The sequence below is a fragment of the Ciona robusta genome, chromosome 11 (assembly GCF_009617815.1).
Source record: "Ciona robusta chromosome 11, ASM961781v2".
NCBI lineage: Eukaryota > Metazoa > Chordata > Ascidiacea > Phlebobranchia > Cionidae > Ciona > Ciona robusta.
The window spans coordinates 5108205-5129925 of record NC_143245.1 but is presented as its reverse complement, the minus strand read 5'-3'; the positions used below and the strand labels follow the sequence as shown (position 1 = coordinate 5129925).

The window sequence follows — 21721 nt, the reverse complement described above, 5'->3', positions numbered from 1 at the left end:
ATGGTGGGTGCTCGCACTGCGGTGCCGTAAGTGTTTAATAATCGCGTTACCCTGCTTTGTATTCTACGTGTACTTAATGAATGTAACCATGGCCTACTCAATACATTTGAGTAGGCAATGTATTGAGTAAACATGGCCTACTCGGCCTACTCAATACATTGAGTAGGCAATATATTGAGTAGGCCATGATGTAACTTACTTTATCCTCGCGTGACCGGAAAACGACAGTCGTTATAACACGGGTTTAACACCTCGTACCAGCTTACGGGTTACCATGTATGTTACTTTGTGGGTGATATTTTTTGGGGGGATTTTTATTTTTTTATGTATGGATGATAATTTGGACAACCCATTAGTGACCACTGGGTTGGAGCAATTAGTTAAGTGTCTTGCCCAAGGACACATACGCCCACAATGGTAGCAGCGACGAGCCTTGAATCCATTACCTATGGGTTACAGGTAGGCGCGCTAACCACTATGCCACGGCGCCGGGTATTAATATATGTTTTAGGCTTGTTGTTCTAAGTTGAAGCTTTTGCTTGATATGACTACTTGGCGGTTAGAGTTTGATAAAGTTGTCAATCGATGTGTCATGTGTGCAAAACCATAGAAGTTGGAATTGCTGTTGCAAACAAGACAATACAAGCCTGCTAGTCACATATCTTAAACACACCTCGTTGCTAATTTGGAAAGGAGTTTCTTTCAAAGCTGCGAAAACAATATACAAGACGATAAGTTAAGGCGAGATAATGAAGTATAAGCTGTTGAAATATTTTTAACACAGAAAAGGAGTTAGCCAGGAATGAACTTTATTTGAAAAAGGTGCCGTGTGCACCACAGTAGCAATCACTTTATTTGCTTCTCGATTACGGTAGCGACGATTTTCTGTAGAAATATTTAAACCAAAAGACAGAATAAAGCGAGCAAACGAAAGTTGTCAAAAGACGCTTACGGTTAAAAATATATTTACATTTATTTGAAAGAAAATAAGCATAGCCGCTACATCAGGTAAAGTTTGCGATTTTCATTCAGTCTTAGTTTAGTGGCGTGATAGGCCATGTAAGCACGACGTTGGTTCAGCACAACGGAGAATGTAGTTTAAAATGCATTGTAAGTAACACATTTAATCATATAGTAGGGTGGGGGAGGATGGGACACCTTTTAAATCTATTTTCTCCTCCAATTTGGTAGTAAACAAACATTCAACGATTTTTTATAAAACTTTATCCTCACGGCTCCCATCGACCATTGTTTAAAACACGATCAGAATATTTGGTTATTATGTGTCAAAGGTGTCCCATATTCCCCCACCCTACTATACTGCAATAGTAACTTATACAAAGATAGCTATACTGCAACACTAACTTCTATAGATAATCATGGCTAGCGAGATCTACCTACAGTCGATCATAATTATACAGTAGGGTGGGGAAAGATGGGACACCTTTCCATTCTACTTTCTCGTCTTGTTTAGTAATAAACAAAGAAAATTCAAAGAATTATAAAACCGTATCCTCACGACTCCCATATAGACCGCTGTTAATTGTTTAAAACACGATCAGAATGTTTGGATATTATGTCCTAAAAGTGTCCCATCTTTCCCCACCCTACTAAACCATGCAAGTTTGCAACAAAAACATTCATTTCAATTTCCTCCATTCAGACGGTGCGACAAGCAGAAATTGTTGCAGAAATTTTGTCGCATTTTCCAAACCAGGAACTCGAATACGCTTGTGGACAAAAGTAAAATATAACACAAGACCAAGAGCGCAAAATGCTAATGCATAAAAGTAAAGAAAATGTGGGTCGTTGATAAGAGGGAGAATCACGAAGAAGGCCGAAAGAAGGGTCAGGAATACAGGAATCACTGTAGGGACCTGCGGTGCATAAATTCGGGCCTGAGGTTATTTTAATTGGATTTACAAGAACAGCTTGATACTTAACAGCAATTGCTCAAACCCAGTGGTCCAAAACTATTGGGTTGTCCAAATTATCAGCCATAAATAAAAAATCACCTAAATAATAATACTTGATAACTCGTAAGCTGGCACGAGGTGTTTAAAACAGAACACCCGTGTTAAAACGACTGTCGTTTTCCGGCCACGCGAGGATAAAGTAAGGAGTTACATATAGTTACATATATACATAACTTAGATTCATTATATGCGCACCTTGTAAGGTCGTTGCAGATCGGGCATTCTGTGTCGCAGGATTAAAACAGAGAGAGCGCTGAGGCCTTTGAACGTCCAGTTTACGAAGCCAAATGTGTCGATTAAAGGTCCTAACTGCCCGATACTAACGAGTGCGATGCATCCGATGGCGTTAAGAATGAGAGCAGCGCTTGGGGTGTGTTTATAAATATGCAGCATTCCGAAAAGCTGAAAAGAAAGTTTTTTAAAGAACGACACCGGAAGAATATTAGGATTTATCTGTATCTTAGATTATGGTAGCAAAGAATTAGAAATATTTTTAACGAAAAAAGACAGGATATAGTAGGGTGGGTATTTTACATTTTGTGGGTGATTATTTTTTTGTGGATTTTTTTTTATTGGTGGCTGATAATTTGGACAGCCCATTAGTGACCACTGGGTTGGAGCAATTGACGTTAAGTGTCTTGCCACATACGCCCACAATATGAGCAATGACGAGCCTTGAACACATTATACCTCTGAGTTAGAGGCAGACGCGCTAACCAACTGTACTACGACAATTATTATCATAAGTTTTACAAAAGGATTCATTTAGGCCCAATGGTATAAAGAATTCTAGAACAGTCTTTATACCTGTGGCAAATGTCCTCTTCGAGCTGCCACGTAAGATACTCTACCAGTAGTTAAGACCCCACCATTGTAAGATCCGGCAGTACACAGGCAAACTGTAAGAGGAACTATCCACGCTGCTCCCCCCATCGCTTTCAATGCGAATGGTAATGCAACGATTTTAGACGATCCCATTTCATCCACCGACAACACTGAACAAAACAAGCGCTGAACGTAACGTAAGGGATATAGGAGGGGGGAAGATGGGACGCCGTTTCATTTTATTTCCTTGTCCCATTTGAAGTAAACAAAGAACATTTATAAAATTATAAAAGTGTATTATCACGACTCTATGGACCGTTCGCAATTGTTTAAAACACGATTAGGTTATTTGGATATTATGTGCTATAGGAGTCCCATCTCCCCCACCCTACTATTTAAGTCCGGCGCCGTGGCAAAGCGGCTATAGCGCGCCTCTAACCCAGAGGTATTTGGTTCAAGGCTCGTCGCTGCTACTATTGTGGGTGTAGCCTATATGTGTTCTTGGGCAATACAGTTAACAGCATTTTCTCCAAACCAGTGGTCACTAATGGGTTGTCTGAATTATCAGCCATATATAAAAAAATATATATAAAAGAATTCCAAAAAAGTATTCACTCACAAACTATTATATACATGAAAACTCGTAAGCTGGCACGAGGTGTATGAAGTTTTATGAACACCTGTGTTATAACGACTAACGTTTTCCGGCCACGAGAGGATAAAGCAAGTTCCAGTCATTCATTCATTGGAGGTAGACAATTAGATCGTATATTTCAGTACCTGAGAAGTATGCGCAGTTAATAACCAGATAAGCGAACATTACGAATGCAATTGATAAGATGGAAGCTTTGGGAATCGTTTTCCCGGGGTTTTTGACTTCTTCTGTGACGTGACAAAGAGAATTCCACCCGTCGTACGACCACATTACCTGTATAGTTAAAAATCTTTTAAGGTTTTACATTAGGCTGGTTATGTGTGTGCCCTTAGAACAGTACCAGTGTTATAAAGACTGTATCTTATTTTCTTGTCCCATTTGGTAGTAAACAAAGAACATGCCAAGAAATGTAAAACCGTATTCTCACGACTTCCATAGACCGTTGTTTTAATTGTTTAAAACATGATCAGGATATTTAAGTATTGTGCTAAAGGTGTCCCATCTTCCCCCACAGTACTAAAAGATTAATGCCGTATTTTAACGAGTTCTATCATCGCCAGATAAATAACGGTTCATCATAGTATAGTGATGTTAGAAATGTTGTCATAGACTACTTATTACCAGGCTTCGTGTTTTAATTACTAGGGTATTAGTTTACTTACGGACTCTGCTAATCACAATACCTGGTAAAATGCACCAGACAAACTTAAAACTGAGAATCCCTTCAACGCTTGACTGTTAAATGAACTCGTGAAATTTTGTTTAGCAACCGAGTTGTCACGAATGACGTAAATGATGCCACCCACGACTACAACTCCGATTGCCAAGAACTTCGATGCCGCAAACGCCACCTGTAAACAAATATAGGGAGCTGTAAGCCATGAATTTGTTAATACACAAACTCCCGACCTGCATACGAAGGGCGCATTTTACGCTGAGTATATTTACTGCTGTAAGCAACAGCATTAAGCAGATTGCTACTAGTTTTACGCTTTCTTCTGGTGGTTTTGAGCCGACGAAGAACGGCTCTGTAGCATAGCGAGCAAAAGTGAGTACCAGTGCTGCATCTGAGCTTGGTACACACGTGTACATCCACGGTATTAGAAATGCCAAAGCTGGATGATACGCGTACGTCAGGTAAGTGTAGTCGCCGCCCGACTCCGGTATCGAAGTTGCAAGTTCGCAGTAGCACAATGTTGAAAGCATGGCTACAATTCCGCCCAACACCCAGATAATTAATGTAATCCCGACACTGTAATTGGCAGCAGCTGGAATTGTGAAACAATCTGATGATTTAGCCTTGTTTACTATAGTAGGGTATAGGGGGGGACGGGAGGCCTTTGGCACATAATATGAAAAATATTTTAATCGTACGTACACTATATGGGAGCCGTGGGGGCATGGTTTTCTTTAAATGTTTTTTGTTTTTCTTTGAATATTCTTTGTTTACTACCAAATGGGACGAGGAAATGGAAGGAAAAGGTGTCCCATCTCCCCACCCTACGATATCATGTTAAACTATACAACGACATATGTTCAGTGACTGATTGCCGAAGCACGTTAAAGTTCGAGTGCACAGCGTTAGCATAACTTCCTGTGCATAAGAACGTGCAGTCCATACGTGTTTATAGAGCTAAATACTCATTTCTACTATGTTACTAATTCAATGAACAAAGATTGTCCATAATTGCATGAGCACACCGTATGTCTTACCGAGAACCCCGTGTGGTGAAATAAATATTCCAGATCCAATTATTACACCAGCAGTTACAAATACACCGCTATACAATCCGATAGAACGCTTTGTTGTAAACCGTTTTCCACGTCCTTCAACAGCAGGTCGGCCCATCTTTTGCGGCACAGAACACAATATGAACTATTGCAAAACACTGTAATTGACTATCTTTTGAACTTTGCAAAACACTGTAATTGACTATCTTTAAAATAAAGTCAACAAATTTATAGAAAGACTGAACTAAAAATTGATAATTTCTGTATACAGATGGATTTTTATAAGTTACATGTATTTTAACCATTAAAGTCAATAAAGCCTGCTAATTATTTTGTTTATGATATCTCGAAAACGGCGAAGGATTTTTTAACAAAATACCTTTTAAGAAAAAATTATACATACATTCAGCTTAGGAAGTCTATATTTAGACAAATTTTGTAGACCGAATCTATTTGCTCAAAATGTATACTCCATTCAAAGCATACGTTATTTCGGTGTACTGTTGCGTTAGACACTTCCTGTATAGGCTATACTGCAGTGTTGAGTTAAATGGTAGTAAAACGTACGCTAGAACATACGTTGTTGTTTAAATGCTTTAATATATTATTTATTTATAGATCACATTCAACATTTTCTAAACGTTTTCGACTGATACTCCATGTGATGTGTTTTAATAGCCTACTGTCGATCACCTTCCTAAACTAAAAATTGTGCGACAATAGGCTGGACGAACACGTCGGAGTTCGCTCTTTTTCATCATATATGATGTCTTATCTTTAGTTCTGACCAGGAACGGGCCATGTATATAGGCTACACCCGAGGGTAGACAGTAACAGAGCTTTATAGACCTGAACTGACTTTGGGAATTATACAGGACTTTTAGAGGTGATATGCCCACTTGACGCTTACTATACTTGCCCGATTTACTTGCGGTCTATACATTTCCGAATACTGTTATATATCTAATTTATTATTGATACATCGTCATGTTAACTGCCGAAGTAATACGATAACTAGGCATTATAAGTAAGCAGCAATGCACAAGTTGATTAAATCAAGTATCGTGTCAGGCCGTCCTGCTGTTTCTATAAATAGATCCGTCCTGAAACTGAAAAGCTGCGTTACGTAAAGTGTATAGTCCGGGACGCTGTTCTGACGACCTACCGCTACTGACAAGACTGTAGGCTATAGGTTTTCCTAATTAATAGTTTAATAACAATATAAAAGTTAGTATATGAAAAAAGATAAGAACAATAACGACGCGTTGGTATTCGACGCAATATACCCAAATACACCAACGTTTTAACTATGATAACCAAATACACCAAACTTTTGACAGCGATTTACGGCCAATGAACCATGTTATCAACTGCCAGAGAGAACTGTGGGCCCTTTATATAATACTAAGTTAGGTGTATAGGCAAAACAGGAGAAAAAGGCGCACTTGCGACCACCAAATTTGCTTATAGCTATAAAATACGCAAGACGTTATCACTTCAACACAAAAGTCAAACATAAACCGCAAGTAAAGCTAGAAACAATACAGAAGAACGCAACAGCATACTACACACAAAAAACACACAAATATATACGACTTCAGAAAATGAAAAGACGTCAAAACTGCATTTGTGCTATAGTGTCCATTGACACGTTAAAAGCTAAAAGCTAACTAAACTTTTCAGCCTATTTAAAAACCAAAGTAGACTGCAAGTACACTCTAACTTCTTGAACAAAGATGAATGTGCAATAAAACGAAAAACCCAATGCAAAATACACAAGTGCGTAAATAGATATAGGAAGTAAAAGAAGTATGTAAGAAGTAAAGGGTTGTTCAGAACTGGAAGGATAACAAAAAATGATACCACTGCCATAATGATTGAAATAAGTGTTCGAATCAGTCTAATGAATTTGCAGTTAGTATTAAACTTTAAAAATTGTTTTAACGGAGGATATGGACGCTGTGTTTTAAATCTCATTTCTATGTATGACATTTCTATGTTTCATGACATTAACGCATGACTGCGTTCAAAGATAGGTGATAATTTATTCGCTTTTTATTTATAAAGTCGTTCTGTATGTATTTACTTTCCAGAAATGGTTTTCACTATATAGTAGCAATCATAGTTCTAAATCGTTACCATGTCTGGGTATCTCCGAATATTTTATAATGTTTTAACCGGCGCTGAAGACCTCAAGAAGCAAATAGATTTAATGGCTGGCGTTTTGATCGGCGTTTCACCGATTATACATCTTATAATTGTATCCGGTATTAATGCTCCTTATGGAAGATATACCTCTTCAAGTTGGGGACTTCCTATCAATTCCAAGCTTGCTTGGTTTTTGCAGGTATTTAACAATGTCATTATTAAATATAGTTTTAGTTTTCTATTGATTGCTGTTTCACTGTAAGTAGATTTATACCAGTTTCATTTCTCTTTTTATATCGGTAAGACAATTTGCAGGGGTTATTAAACGGTTAATCTGCAGCACGCTTGCTTTTTCTATATCAGTTTGTGCTAAATCAGTTTTAAAATTTGAAATCTTAAATTTAAATAAAAATAAAAATTTTTACATTTGATAATTTTCTTGCAACTAAATGTAAATATAGAAGTGTATTTAATTGTGATTGTGTTTTAACAACTTCTGTTTTGTTGCTATATCCTGTCCTTTTGTTTAAAATATTTTAAAATCTTCGCTACCGTAATCGAAGAGGCAAATAAAATTATTATTATTGTAAGACTATAAGTTTGTGTTCGATGCTCCCTTTTGATTCTATTTTTCTCAACAGGAACTGCCAGCATTTTTAATTCCAGTGTTTTCTTACTTCACCATGACGTCATCCATCGTTTCCACGCCAGCCTTGATATTGTTGTCTGTATTTCTTCTACATTATTTCAATCGAACTTTTATTTATTCACAAAAAATCCGGGGTGGAAAACCGACCCCCATCCTTATTTTCCTTATGGCGATGTTTTTCTGCGTTTGTAATGGATATATGCAGGTAAGCTTGTAAAACAATATAGGTGAGGTGTTCTCACTTTCGGCGATTGGTAAATTTTCTTGTTTAGTCTGCTTATTAAAATCCTGTTTATTACTTTCTACAAAATTAAAGTCTAACTAGTTTTGTAGTTGAGCGACTAAAAACGCAAAATCTAAGTCTGAAATTTCTTTTTAAATCAGTGGCATACTTAGGGGTTAGGGCCTGATTTTTTTTGGTTATTGAAAATCTTGTCTTAAATATTAAGCTTGTCAAAAGCAATTTTAGCAGCATTATTGTGTAATATAAACATTTTTATCAACTCATTTGGAATAAATGTAACTTGCATTATTCTCACCAATCACCCACAAAGTAACATACATGGTAACTCGTAAGCTGGTACGAGGTGTTAAACCCGTGTGATAACGACTGTCGTTTTGCGGCCACACGAGGATAAAGTAAGTTACATTCATTCAAGTGTCTTTCTCAAGGACACATATGCCCGCTAACAATGGTAGCAACAACGCACCTTGAATCTGTAGTGTAAACTCTTAGTTAGAGGTTAGAGGCTTGCAAACCACTGTTTCACAGTGCAGGATATTTTATAAGTTTTACAGCTAACAAAATAAATAAATCCTGTTTTTTTTTGTTCCACAGTCTGTGTTCTTGCTTCAAATTTCAAATTATCGCGAGGAATATTTATTTGAATGGAACTTTGTTGTTGGACTGATTTTATTTTTCCTCGGGATGTACATTAACTTGGAATGCGACTCAATTTTAAGAAATCTTAGGAAAGAAGGGGAAAAAGGTTATAAAATACCAACGGGAAACATGTTTAATTATGTAACTGGTGGAAATTTGTTCGGAGAATCTTTAGAATGGTGTGGTTGGGGGTTGGCGTGTTGGTCTATCCAGGGTTTCGCGTTCGCCACTTTCGCTGTGATGTATTTATCTGCTAGAAGCTATTCTCATCATGTTTGGTACCTGAAAAAATTTGAGGATTATCCAAAAGATAGAAAAATCTTTATACCATACATTGTATAAATAGATATTTAATATTCAAAAACATTGACGTTTTTATCAAATATCTTAATGGTCCGGAAGCAACTAAAAAACTTTATTTTAAATTATTATTAGCAATATTTTTATTGGAAAATACATTTATACTTCCTTTCTGTTTATCAAATTTTTGAATTTTACAATACATGGCGCTGCTTATATTACTATACAAGGTTCTTGGACTTGCTGCAAATTTTAGACAAATATTTTGCTGCTGCGTGTTGTGATGTTAACAAATGTAATTTGTGTTGTTTAAATCACTGTCGTAATTTCTTTTTCGTGTTGCATTTAATTCTTGTGTATTTTGTTTTGTCATTACACTACTTTACAAAACCAACGATTTCCGTTTATAATATGAACAGTTTGTGTGTGTGTTGATGACGTCATATAACGTCACAGAGATTGCGGAAGTCGAATGACGTCATAATGTTCTTTGTAACGGTAAGTTCATTTGAATTCATTCATTGCCCACTAAACTAGATTTGTTTGCTTACAAATAGTCGGGTAACATTTCTCCATTGTTTTAACAGATAGACATGCTGGCGTTTGTAAAATGAGAACGATTTTTTCGGGGAACGATTTTTTTGCGACACCGGAAAAACGACAGTCGTTAAATACGGGTGTTTTTGTTTCATACCTCGTGACAGCCTAAAAGGTACCAAGTATGTTACTTTCTGGGTGATATTTTGGCTTTTTTTATTTGTGGCTAATAATTTTAGTGACCACTGGACACATTGGTAGTAAACATATTTGAATATTAACAAAACTATATAACCGAATGCCCCGCGCTCTAAAATAGTTAATTGTTCAATACACAAGATATCTGGTATTAAGTACCAGCGGTATCCCATCTTACCCGACAGTACTATACTATGTACATTGTCTGGATATCACTCAGTCGTAAGGAGAATGCTGCAAGAGCTATGTCTATTGATCTTGTAGCATGTTAAACACCCGCCCGCGGTACACCCCCATGTAACGTAACCTACGCCCTGCGTACACACTTGTAAATCATAAGTGAATTTTGCGTCATAATATCTGCCGTGCAGGTAACGCCCGTCTGTACGCCGCAACGCTGTTTGCACTTTTCTATAAATAGAGCAATTTATGCATTCATTATAACAACCAAAAAGTTTGTTTCAGTAAGAGGTATGCGTTGAACTGTACATTGTACTGTATGTATTAACTACATAGCCATAGGCACTGTATAGACTTTTGTGCGGCGTGAGATATGTTTATTGAAGCGCTAATGCTTCGTTTTTTTTTAACTGGATAAAGCCGTTTCGGTTTCTGACGTAACAGTGTAACATGATTATGGTGTTGTTTAAATGGAAATTTTGCTCCATCAGTAGCAGGTACATTTATACTCTGTGCGCTTAATCACAGCACCACACGCATTATAGCTATGTATGATGCAGTCAGCAGTAGTAAGAGTTTTTAGAGCTGGTAGCTTTTAGGGAAGAGATACCAAGACACAAGTATTTGTACTCTAAAACAAAGTTGTCTTCATGCACCTCTTGTTCAATAGGGCTTATCAGTTAGTTGACGATAAGCGAATTCACATTATAGTAGGTGGGGGAAGATGGGCCTCCTTTAGCACATCATATTTAAATATCCCGATCGTGTTTTAAACAAATAACAACGGTCTATGGGAGTCGTGAGGAAACAGTTTTATAATGTTTACTACTAAATTGGACGAGAAATAGTATGAAAAAGTGTCTCATCTACCTCCACCCTACTATAGCTCAAGTCGCTTTTATTCCCTAAAATTGATGTATAGTAGGTTGGGGGAAGATGGGACACCCTTATCACATAATATTTGAACGTCGTGATCGTGTTTTAAACAATTAACAACGATCTATGGAAGCCGTAAAGTTATGGTTTTATAATTCTTTGAATGTTTTTTGTTTACTACCAAATGTGACCAGTGAATAGAATGAAAAGGTCTCCCATTTCCCCCAACCTACTATATAGTCTTTATAAGATATTGTTGAATAAAACAGCCAAGAATTTTTTCCCGACCAAAGGACGTATGATCATACAGGTTTGATGATACAATAGTGAAACTGTTACGTCTGGTCATCGCTTACTACAAGGCGATTCACGCAATTGAAAGTTACATGACAATAGACTTTATTGTTAGTAGGCTTTATTACGTCATTTATGGCGATCTAGATATATCGCTGTTGGTCATACTTAATCGCGTACTTTGTAAAGAACAGCTTTGGATAAGGTGCGTCTTATTTCACTATCTGTTAAAAGCCTATACTTAAGTAATAGTTTAAGATTGTACAACATGAACTTAACAATATTTAGTAGAGTGGGAGAAGATGGGACACCTTTTCATTCTATTTTCTCGTCAAATTTGGTAGTAAACAAAGAACATTTAAAGAATTATTAAACCGTATGCTCATGACTCCGAAAGACCATTGTTAATTGTTTAAACCACGATCCGGATATTTGGATATTATGTGCTAAAGGTGTCCCGTCTTCCCCCACTCTACCAAATATTGTTAAGTTCATGTTGTTTCAGCTTAGTTTTCAGTTGTTTCAGCTTAGTTTTTTTTTTAGGATTCCGACGTTAGACAGACGTTATTCCATTCAAACGCCCACAAAATTTCTCATAAACCCTTTAACCCGTTGTGACCAATATGTTTACACAGCTAATAGACACAAGGTATATACCAGACCGATTATGTTCAATTAGATTGTTAGCAATTGAAAAGTATTGTAGGTCGCTGCGGGTTGGATTTCATTTCTTTTTTTTATTATAAATTATAGTAGGTTGGGGGAAGATGGTACACCATTAGCACACATATTATCCCAATAACCTGATCGTATTTCAAACGTTTCGCAACGGTCTATGGGAGTCGTGAGGATACGGTTTTATATTTCTTAGAATGTTTTTTGTTTACTACCAAATTGAACGAGAAAATGGAATAAAAAGGTGTCCCATATATTTTCCCTCACCCTTATACATGAGCCGGCGCTTCAGAACCTTTATGTAGAATAACCCAGGCATTGACCGTACTTTGATAGCTTTGGATGCTTAAATGTTACATTTCTCACGCCCTTTTTGTAAGCTTTAAAATATTTTTCTAAAGGGTTTTATAAACTATATACGAGACCCAGCCGGCTCAAATGATATCTCATTTTCGCGTCATGACCCAGGGGTTAACAAACATTGTAAAAGGGAGCTGTATTTGTTTAAATAACTGTAACAGTGGAATCCGTAATGCTTCACCACGGCGCTTGCATTCGCGGAATGTTAGAAACCGTTTAAACGACGTCATACCGTTATTTGCATGCATATGATACGACATAGGTTAGTTATAAGGGGTTGATAGTCCATTTCTTATTAAAACTAGGTCGCGCATGCGTGTTTTTAGTACAGATAACATGTTGTAACTTATGTTGAAAGTAGTACAGTCTAATGTATATGATTACCTCGCTGACTAATTCTTGGTAATTTTAGGTAATCCAAGTAAAACATACGCAGTAACGTTTGCACCAGTGTATACTGTATAGCTGGATTTTGTAACTGCTAAACAGTCGTTTATTTTGGGATTTTGATTTAAACTTTTTGTATAACAAAATATATAAGGAACAGCAGAGGTAAAAACACAGCATAGAAATATAAGAAACAGACTCTTAACCAAAGAAGATCAAACCTTACTAAAAAGCTTTACGATTAAAACTTAAAAGCTTAATAAAGGAGTTTATATTACGTCTGTCACGAGTTTACAATGTGTAACAAACTTCAAGGGATTACATACGAAATATATAGTAGGGTGGTTTAGATAGGACCCTTTTTGCACATAATATCCAAACATCCTGATCGTGTTTTAAAGAATCAATAATGGTCTATGTGGGAGTCGTGAGGATACGGTTTTTAATTTCTTTGCGTGTTCTTTGTTTTATTACGAAACGGTAAGATAAAATAGATTGAAACGTGTCCCATCTTCTCCCACCCTACTATACATTTTACGGTTACAGTATTTATTGATTAATATAACTGTTAAACTTATATTGTTATAGTTTAATGAGTCAATGTATCATTAAATAGCTTCACTTACTAGGAAGTTTTTCTGGTATAGTAGGTTGGGGAAGATGGGACGTATTATCATTCTATCTTCTCGTCCAATTTGGTAGTAAACAAAGAACATTTAAAGAATTATTAAACCGTATCCATACGACTCTCATAGACCGTTGTTAATTGTCTAAAACATGATCAGGAATTTTAAATAATATGTGCTAAAGGTGTCCCGTCCTCCCATCCTACTATATATTTATTTAATAGATTTTCTGGTATAAATTTAAAGTGAAACTGCAGTTATGTCTGGTATGGTTACAAAAGTAGAGATACGAGTCTCGTGCGCTGGGTTGGTAAGCCGAGATGCATTATCTGCTTCTGATCCGGTGGTTGTACTTCGTATGAGAGAACCAAATGGAAAATATCACGAGGTAAAACTAATGTTAATATTATGTTTAATAACATTGGGTAAAACGACTATATACGTTTGTTCTGTCACTGCATGTTTGGTTTGAATATTTGACCAAACCATTTCAACCCATTACTGCAAGATCCAAAAATTATTGCACAGAACAAATTTGCTTGAAATCAAATTAAATGCAAACATGCAGCACCATCTTTCTATCTCGCTTGTGTAATTTTTATTCAGCGCAAGTTAACGCGCGTGGCACTAATTTAATTTACCTTTGCCTTCATGTAACAGTGGTATAGTCATTTCTTGAAAACGAATACAGCTTATTGCGTGCACCGTATACAGTACAATAGCTGTAAGCAGCGCACTGAAAAACAAGACGTGTCGTAAATCTTCGTTTTACTCATTGCAGGAAATCCGGTTTATTTATAAATTAAGTCTTACCAAAAAAGGAAGTGTATATGACTTATAAAACTACCCTTTAGTTACTCATGTAAATGCACGTGGTGATATAGACCTGGAGATGCATGTGATTTGCGGATGTATGTGATTCACTATATATGACGAATGTAGCTCAGCGCGTAATGATAATTTCAATTTCGTTTAAATGGTTTTGGATTTAGAACGCTGTTCTACTTCTTGATAAATTTTAGTTTAAACATAACAGGTATAGAGTAATGCGGGGTAAGATGGGACACCTTTAACACATAAGATCCAAATATCCGGATCGCGTTTTAAACATTTAACAACGGTGTGTGGGAGTCGTGAGGATACGGTTTTATAATTCTTTGAATGTCTTTGTTTACTACCAAATGAGGCGAGAAAAAAGAGTGAAAATGTGTTCCATCTTGCCCCATCCCACTATACTTCTTTCACAATGTTCACAACGAAGTATCAATATATCAAGTATTTCTGGAATTAGGTGAAGCTGTTTTACAATGACTTTAATAAGAATGTTAACTTACGTTTATTGCGTCGTAATGCCATTGTACATTTGTTTATTTTTGAAATCCAAATGTCATTCTTCACTTCGTAATAAAACAGATTGGTTTATAAGAGATGTAAGTCTGCGTATTAGACTTCAAGACATGGTTGTTCAAACATTCTACTTACCTAACTACGTCATAGCGTCGACCACAGACTAACGTGTAAGTTATTAAGCAATGAAAAGATTAAACTGCTGTTTGCCGTTTTTATGACCTTTTGCATTCCAGAAGATTGTTTATTTTAGATAGGAAACCAAAATTGATATAAAAGTGCCCTCACGTCATGTGTGCCGTCGATTTGCAGGTTGTAGCATGATGTATTTTTTACACGAAAACGTCATGTATAATAGGGTGGGAAGATGGGACAGCTTTTCATTCTATTATATCGTCCAATTTAGTAGTAAACAAAGAACATATAAAGAATTATAAAACCATATCCCTACGACCCCCATAGACCGTTTTTTATTGTTTAAAACACGATCAGGATATTTGGATATTATGTTCTAAAGGTGTCCCGTCTTCCCCCGGCCTCATATATATATACATGACGTATTCGTACTCATCGTGCTCTCTTAAAATGTTACTAAATTGTCTGATACATCTTGTAACTTTGTAATGGATAAAGTTGTGACTTTTAAATACAACTAATATTATAACGTCCGGCGTCATCGCGAAATGGTTGGCGCGCCTGTCTTTAACCAGGGGGTGATGGGTTGAAGGTTAGACCTAGTCGCTGCTATCATTGTGGGCGTATATGTGTCCTTGGGCAATACACTTATTAATAATTGCTCTAACACCGTGGTCACTTTAATAGGTTGTCCATATTATCAGCCATACATAAACAAAAATGAAAAAAACAAACAAAAACAATTACCCATAAAGTAACATACGTGGCAACTCGTAAGCTGACTCGAGTTGTATAAACACCCGCGTTTTATAAGTATTGTCGTTTTTCGGCCAATAAGCGCGATAACCTTTATTCTGTTTTAGATCGGTCGAACAGAAAAGGTGAAAAACAACAATTCCCCAGTGTTCGCGAACAGTATTGAATTAGACTACAGATTCGAAGAGGTTCAACATCTTAAGTTTAAAGTTGTTGATATTGATAATGATTCGGCAACACTGGACGATGATGATGGCCTCGGGTCAGTGGAACTAACATTGGCTCAGGTGACGATTAATCTATATATGTAGAATCAATACTCTTACTAGATATAGCGGTGCGGGGAAGACGGGGCACGTTTAGCGCATATTATACAAATACCCCTGTTGTGTTTTAAACAATTAACAACGGTCTACATGGGAGTCGTGAGGATACTGTTATATGGGAGTCGTGAGGATATCTTACCCCACTCTACTATACACTTTTTTGTTTATTCTGTTTATTTAGTGCATTTATTCTGTCATTCGAATGTGTCATTCGAATCTCAAATAAAATACGTTATTATTAATAAAGATTTATAATGGCGAAGAATGGTATCACTATCAGCTATAATTGAACTCCATAATATGCCCCAGTTCAATACTCCCCTATCCTTTACGGAATAGAGAGATATTTCTATAGGTAAATATTTGCGCGGGAAACTGTCAGTTGTGTGCTACGTCATAAAAGCAAAGTAATTTCAAATTCTCGCTTTGTTTTATTCATTTTGTCCAAAATTGACGCTTTTATCAGTAACCATGGTTTGTAGATTGTATCCGCAAAGGAATTAACGAAGAAGTTACGAAGGAAATCCTTGGAAACTGAAGCAACAATTACAGTAAGTTTTATTTTTCTTTGTTCTTGCTTAGGTATTAGGTTTAGAGAGTTTTGACCCTTAAAGCGCTATTGTATTCTGCTATCGTGCAAATTGCAGCCTATGGTATTTTGGTCCAGGTATGAATTAATTTTTTAGTAAGATTGATGCACAACAGTCTTCAAAGTATGTCTGCGTACATTCTTTTTTTCACTTTTTTTTTAAACATGTAAAAACTTCTATTTCAGATTAAAGCTACAGAAATAACAAACATTAATGAAGTAGAATTCAACTTAAGAGGCGAAGGACTGGACAAAAAAGATTTCCTTGGTAAATCTGATCCTTTTCTTGAAATTTATAGAGAAGATGGGGAAGATCAGTGGACATTGGTTCACAAAACTGAGGTTGGCGCTATTTTTGTTTTACTGTAAGTTGTAACTGTGGTGCTATAGCAAAATGGTAAGTACATCTGCTTCTAGCCAAGAGGTTATGAGCTTAAGGTTTAATGCTTCTAAAGTTATGGGCGTGTGTGTCTGTAAACAAGACACTTAATGGCAATCTCCAACCCAGTGGTCCCTTATTGGTTGTCTACTCTAAATTGTCACTAATTTGTCTTTCGTGAAGGCTCACGTAAATTGTAGGCCAAAATAAACCATATAAAGTTTAAAAACAACTTGATAGCATTACCCCATGACACCAGGTTACGTTAGTGGCACTCATTCAAAACTAATATTAATACTCTAATTAAAAGTGCTTCTAATATCATTACAGGTTGTTAAAGGAACATTAAATCCAGTGTGGAATAAATTCTCAATTCGAGTCCAAACATTATGTAATGGGAATATGGACGCTTCTATTAAAGTAAGTTAGATATAAAGCGAGTTTTCCTTAACATTTTGTTAAACTAAATTTTAAAACATTGAAATTGTAGCAAATACAACTTGTATTGGTTAACACCTGTTGTTAAGAGTGGTACATGCACCAATCTAAATTTATGTATAAAGTAGATATGCTTACACTGTAAAACCATTTTGCAATAAACCTAGCTGCTTGAATATTTGAATCGCTGCATTGGAAATCAAGTCCTAACCCACAACTCATTAGTATATAAGTTCTTTTTGTATATAATTCTGACCTTTGTTACTGTCATTAACGTGACAAAGTCAAGTCTTCCAATCAGTGGCGCAGCCAGAAAAAAAATAAGGGGGGGGGGTTTAATCAAAAAATTAAAAAAAAAAATTTAACTCGCTAACCCCCTGGCTGCGCCACTGCTTCCAATTATACATTTGATTGACCATCTCATTTACTTACAGTTCAGATGTTTTGACTTCGATAAGAACGGTGAGCATGATTTGATCGGAGAGTTTTGTTGTTCATTGAACGATGTAATCGACGTGAAACCTCAGCCGTGTCTTGCTCTCGTTAATCACAAGAAAAAAGCGAAGAAGAAAGATTACAAGAAATCTGGAAGAGTCACATTTGCTCGGTGTAAAGTAGGTTTATCGTTATTGTTGGGGTCGTTCAAGGGCTTGAGGTCATCATTCTGATTTATATCATTATTAGTTCTTTGAAGCTGTTTTAGGGTAGTGGTAGTGGTGTAGTTTTTGTTCCTACTAATTGGTTATGTAATTTTTAATGGTAGTTTTTACTTTAAAAACGGATGCTTGATCTTTCAAACAGTTTGTTGTAGGCAAAATAAAAACATAAAAATAAAAATGAGGCAAAATAAAACACAAATACCAGGGAATTTGATTCTAGTTAAACCCATTTTTATTTCAGGTTGTGAAAAAATATTCCTTTCTTGATTATGTGTTTGGTGGTTGCCATATTAACTTCACTGTGAGTATTATTAAACAATTCCTATTGTTACATCATCATGTGTGTCCATGCTAACCCACCCATTTTGCAGTGCGGGATCGATTTCACTGGGTCTAATGGGGATCCAAGGAGAAAAGATTCACTTCATTATCTGGAAAGGATTCACCCAAATGAATACGCCCAAGCAATTCTTTCAATTGGTCGTGTTATACAGGATTATGACACGTGAGAATTTCTTTAAACCTTATGTGCAAGATTTTATTAACAATTTGAATTTATGACATCATTTGTTTAAAAAAACTTTTATAAATAGCAGTTTTTGACTGTAAAGTTTTTTGCTTGGTAAAGTATGTATAAATAAAATCACAGCTATTGTGTAGACCCCAATTTACTGGCTGTGCTCAATTCAACAATCTAATCTAAAAGTGTCAATTCCTATGATTTCTAGGCACCAGAGAAACTGGAATATACACAAGGATTGTCTCATTAGTAAAACTACCACAAACTGTAGATAAAAACAATAAACATTACATTTTAACACCATACAGAGACCAATTGTACCCAGCTTTTGGATTTGGGGCAAAGATTCCGCCAAACAATGAAGTTTCTCACGAATTTCCTCTTAACTTCCAACCACAGAACCCTTACTGCCAAGGTTGGTTAAAACTAAAACCAAAATCATGATAGAATTCGAAATCTAAACAAGTCGAAAATGCAATGGTTATGATGCCACATATAGCTAGAAAAATAATACTAATGATTGAAAAATGATTGAAACTTATTATTCCCACGTGGCGTGGCAACGACAGTTATTGCAACAAAAGTATTCTCCTTCATATACCTCTTGCCTGACTACAAGTAACTACATGTGTTAGTAAGATTTGTAATTTTTTTGAATGAAACACCACAATTGAATGGCCGGTGTGCCATTTGCAAGTATGACTTAAGTTTTCGCTTGCACTACATGCGACTTCGTATCACTAGGGATGCACAATAAAGAATAATTAGGTATTCTAGGATATCCTAGAATACTTTATTTCGAATCTAGAATTTGGAATCTTTTTATATTTATAGGAAAAAATAATATTACCCACATAAGAATCACCCTTACTTTTTTCCATTTGAATATTATTCAGGTGTTGAAGGGTTGATGGCAGCTTACCACAACGCGATACGTAACGTGCGTTTGTGGGGACCAACCAATGTCGCTCCAATAATAAACCATGTTGCAAGATTTGCATTCGAAACACAACTGAACCCTAAAGCTAGGGTGGGTCTAAATGATGGGTCTACTATTTAAACAAAGCATAGGTTATGACATAAACAATCATATAGTAAGGTGGGGGAAGATGGGACACCTTTACCACATAATGTCCAAATATCCTGAATCTGATCATGTTTTAAACAATTATCAATGGTCTATGGGAGTCGTGAGGATATGGTTTTATAATTTGGGATGAGAAAATGGTATAAAAGGTGTCCAATCTTTCCCACCCTATCGTAAAATCGAAACCTTACTTGTTTGGGTTATAACAGTTATTGTTACCAATGAACAAATATGTGTTACTTATTTATCCTGGCGAAGTGGCAACTAACGGTTGTAACACATTTCTTTCACCCCTTGGCCGCTTACAATTTATGTCACTTTGTGGGGATTGTTTTTTTTGCTTTCCTTACTTTGAATGAATGTAACTTACTTTATCCTCGCATGGCCCGTAAACGACAGTTGTTATAACACAGGTGTACACCACATGCCAGCTTACGAGTTACCAATTTACCATGTATGTTACTTTGTGAGTGACTATTTTTTTTCATTTTTTTATGTATGGCTGATAATTTGGACAACCCATTAGTGACCACTGGGTTAGAGCAATTGCCTTTAAGTGTCTTGCCCAAGGACACATACGCCCACAATGAAGGTAGCGACACATGCCCACACTAAACACCAAACCCTACATTACCAGCAATACTTCGTCCTCTTGCTTATCACTGATGGTGAGATCACGGACATGGAGCAAACATCACACGCGATCGTTCGAGCCTCCAACCTCCCGCTGTCAATCATCATCATCGGAGTTGGGAACGCTGACTTCACAGCGATGGAATTTCTGGACGGGGATCAAGGGGTGCTCGCATCACTCGTGGATGGGACCAAGGCAGCCAGGGATATCGTGCAGTTTGTTCCGTTCAGGAAATTTAAATTGGTAATTCATATTTCTGCACATGGCATACAAAAGATCACTTACATAGTATTTTGGTTCATTTTTTTTGATATTATGCTAATTAACCACTAAAAAAACAAACAAAAGCTATTAGCAGGTTAAACAATAATCCAGACTGTGAGGTAATGGGTCAATTATGGCCTTCCTAAGATTTTGCCCGTAAAAAATATGTTTTATACAAACTTTATGTAAGTTCAAATAATTTTACCAAACTGTTTTTTACTCTACAACAATACTTAAATAAAAACCACACTCACATTAGGGAATTAATTTTTTTAAATTTTAAAATTTCTCTCAGTCATCCGCTGGTGCCTTGTCGAGTACTGTGTTGGGGGAAATCCCTCGGCAAGTCACAGAATATTTCTCGATTCGAAATATGCCACCCGGTGTTGAAGGTAACAATGAACCGGTTCAACCATCGTCAGATACCCGAGAAGCTGTTGAACCATCGTCATAGTTATGTCATAATACTTGCACTATTCCATTATAGTAATATTGTTATATAAACTTTCAAACCCGCGTGTATGGTAGGGTGGGGGAAGATGGGACACCTATAGCACACAATATCCAAATTTCCTGATTGTGTTTTAAAGAATTAACAACGGTATATGGGAGTTGTGAAGATACGGTTTCATAATTCTTTGAATTTTCTTTGTTTACTACTAAATGAGACGAGAAAATAGAATGAACAAGTGTCCCATATTTCCCGACCCTACTATATTTAATGCTTGTTTCTATGAAAACTCATGTTTCAATAAAAAATCCTATATAAAAAGGATTTTAGATTTAAATATTTTTAAATTGAATTAAATATTGTTTAAAACTGCTGGGATACAGAACAGATCCTGGACACAACTGCAGCTATGTGTTTTATGAAATTTACCAGTCAGTTACTCGTATATTGTAATTTTACCGGCATTGCCTTTGCTTTGTAAATATTGTCACATTAAATTTGCAGTAATCAGTTCCATTTTAGAGATTGCTAAAATTTTTGTTCTGTTTTTTAAACTTTTTTTTATATTTGTATACTCGCTGATTTATGTTTAAAGTTGGCATCATTACTTTGCACTTCTTACTGTTTTAAATTTGTAGTTTCAGTTTGAATATTCAGAATGCATAACACGCAGCTGTAAGCATGTGTTGGGGTGAATGCTAATAAACTGCTTAGACGTGTTTATATTGCGGTTTCATAAATCCGTGAATTTTTGTTTACTGCCAAATTGGACGACAAAATAAAATAAAACCGTGTCCCATCTTACCCCGCCCTACTGTATATGAGTAGAGTGGGGG

General features: G+C 36.2%; 3 protein-coding genes across 3 annotated transcripts; 2 read left to right on the top strand and 1 right to left on the bottom strand.

Annotated features, from left to right (window-relative positions):
• Positions 1 to 797: 797 nt before the first annotated feature.
• On the bottom strand, positions 798 to 7149 carry LOC149728656 (b(0,+)-type amino acid transporter 1-like). Its single transcript, XM_089888800.1, has 7 exons — positions 5170 to 7149; positions 4366 to 4724; positions 4140 to 4307; positions 3582 to 3729; positions 2784 to 2971; positions 2172 to 2378; positions 798 to 1877 (listed from the first exon to the last, which is right to left on the bottom strand). Exons 1-7 carry the CDS (start codon positions 5303 to 5305, stop codon positions 1641 to 1643), a joined length of 1443 nt encoding a protein of 480 aa, XP_089744926.1. The 5' UTR covers positions 5306 to 7149; the 3' UTR covers positions 798 to 1640.
• Positions 7150 to 7243: 94 nt separating this feature from the next.
• On the top strand, positions 7244 to 9561 carry LOC149728655 (3-oxo-5-alpha-steroid 4-dehydrogenase 1-like). The gene is made up of 3 exons (XM_089888804.1): positions 7244 to 7534; positions 7977 to 8189; positions 8823 to 9561. The coding sequence occupies exons 1-3, from the start codon at positions 7328 to 7330 to the stop codon at positions 9207 to 9209; spliced, it is 807 nt and encodes a 268-aa protein (XP_089744930.1). The 5' UTR covers positions 7244 to 7327; the 3' UTR covers positions 9210 to 9561.
• Positions 9562 to 13489: 3928 nt separating this feature from the next.
• Positions 13490 to 21607, top strand: LOC149728654 (copine-3-like). Its single transcript, XM_089888799.1, has 12 exons — positions 13490 to 13688; positions 15646 to 15825; positions 16347 to 16415; positions 16640 to 16795; positions 17163 to 17252; positions 17705 to 17884; positions 18171 to 18230; positions 18301 to 18434; positions 18758 to 18864; positions 19346 to 19479; positions 20174 to 20413; positions 20730 to 21607. Exons 1-12 carry the CDS (start codon positions 13560 to 13562, stop codon positions 20886 to 20888), a joined length of 1638 nt encoding a protein of 545 aa, XP_089744925.1. The 5' UTR covers positions 13490 to 13559; the 3' UTR covers positions 20889 to 21607.
• The last annotated feature ends 114 nt before the right edge of the window (positions 21608 to 21721 follow it).

Excerpts from the sequence above, each read along its gene's own strand:
- LOC149728655 (XM_089888804.1), top strand. The coding sequence starts at position 7,328 with ATGTCTGGGTATCTCCGAATATTTTATAATGTTTTAACCGGCGCTGAA. Across the intron at positions 7,535-7,976 it reads AGCTTGCTTGGTTTTTGCAG|GAACTGCCAGCATTTTTAAT; the intron begins GTATTTAACAAT and ends TTTTCTCAACAG. Across the intron at positions 8,190-8,822 it reads TTTGTAATGGATATATGCAG|TCTGTGTTCTTGCTTCAAAT; the intron begins GTAAGCTTGTAA and ends TTTGTTCCACAG.
- LOC149728654 (XM_089888799.1), top strand. The coding sequence starts at position 13,560 with ATGTCTGGTATGGTTACAAAAGTAGAGATACGAGTCTCGTGCGCTGGG. Across the intron at positions 15,826-16,346 it reads TGGAACTAACATTGGCTCAG|ATTGTATCCGCAAAGGAATT; the intron begins GTGACGATTAAT and ends CATGGTTTGTAG. Across the intron at positions 17,885-18,170 it reads TCACATTTGCTCGGTGTAAA|GTTGTGAAAAAATATTCCTT; the intron begins GTAGGTTTATCG and ends TTTTTATTTCAG.
- LOC149728656 (XM_089888800.1), bottom strand. The coding sequence starts at position 5,305 with ATGGGCCGACCTGCTGTTGAAGGACGTGGAAAACGGTTTACAACAAAG. Across the intron at positions 4,725-5,169 it reads TTCACCACACGGGGTTCTCG|CTGCTGCCAATTACAGTGTC; the intron begins GTAAGACATACG and ends TCACAATTCCAG. Across the intron at positions 2,972-3,581 it reads TAACTGCGCATACTTCTCAG|TGTTGTCGGTGGATGAAATG; the intron begins GTACTGAAATAT and ends TGTTTTGTTCAG.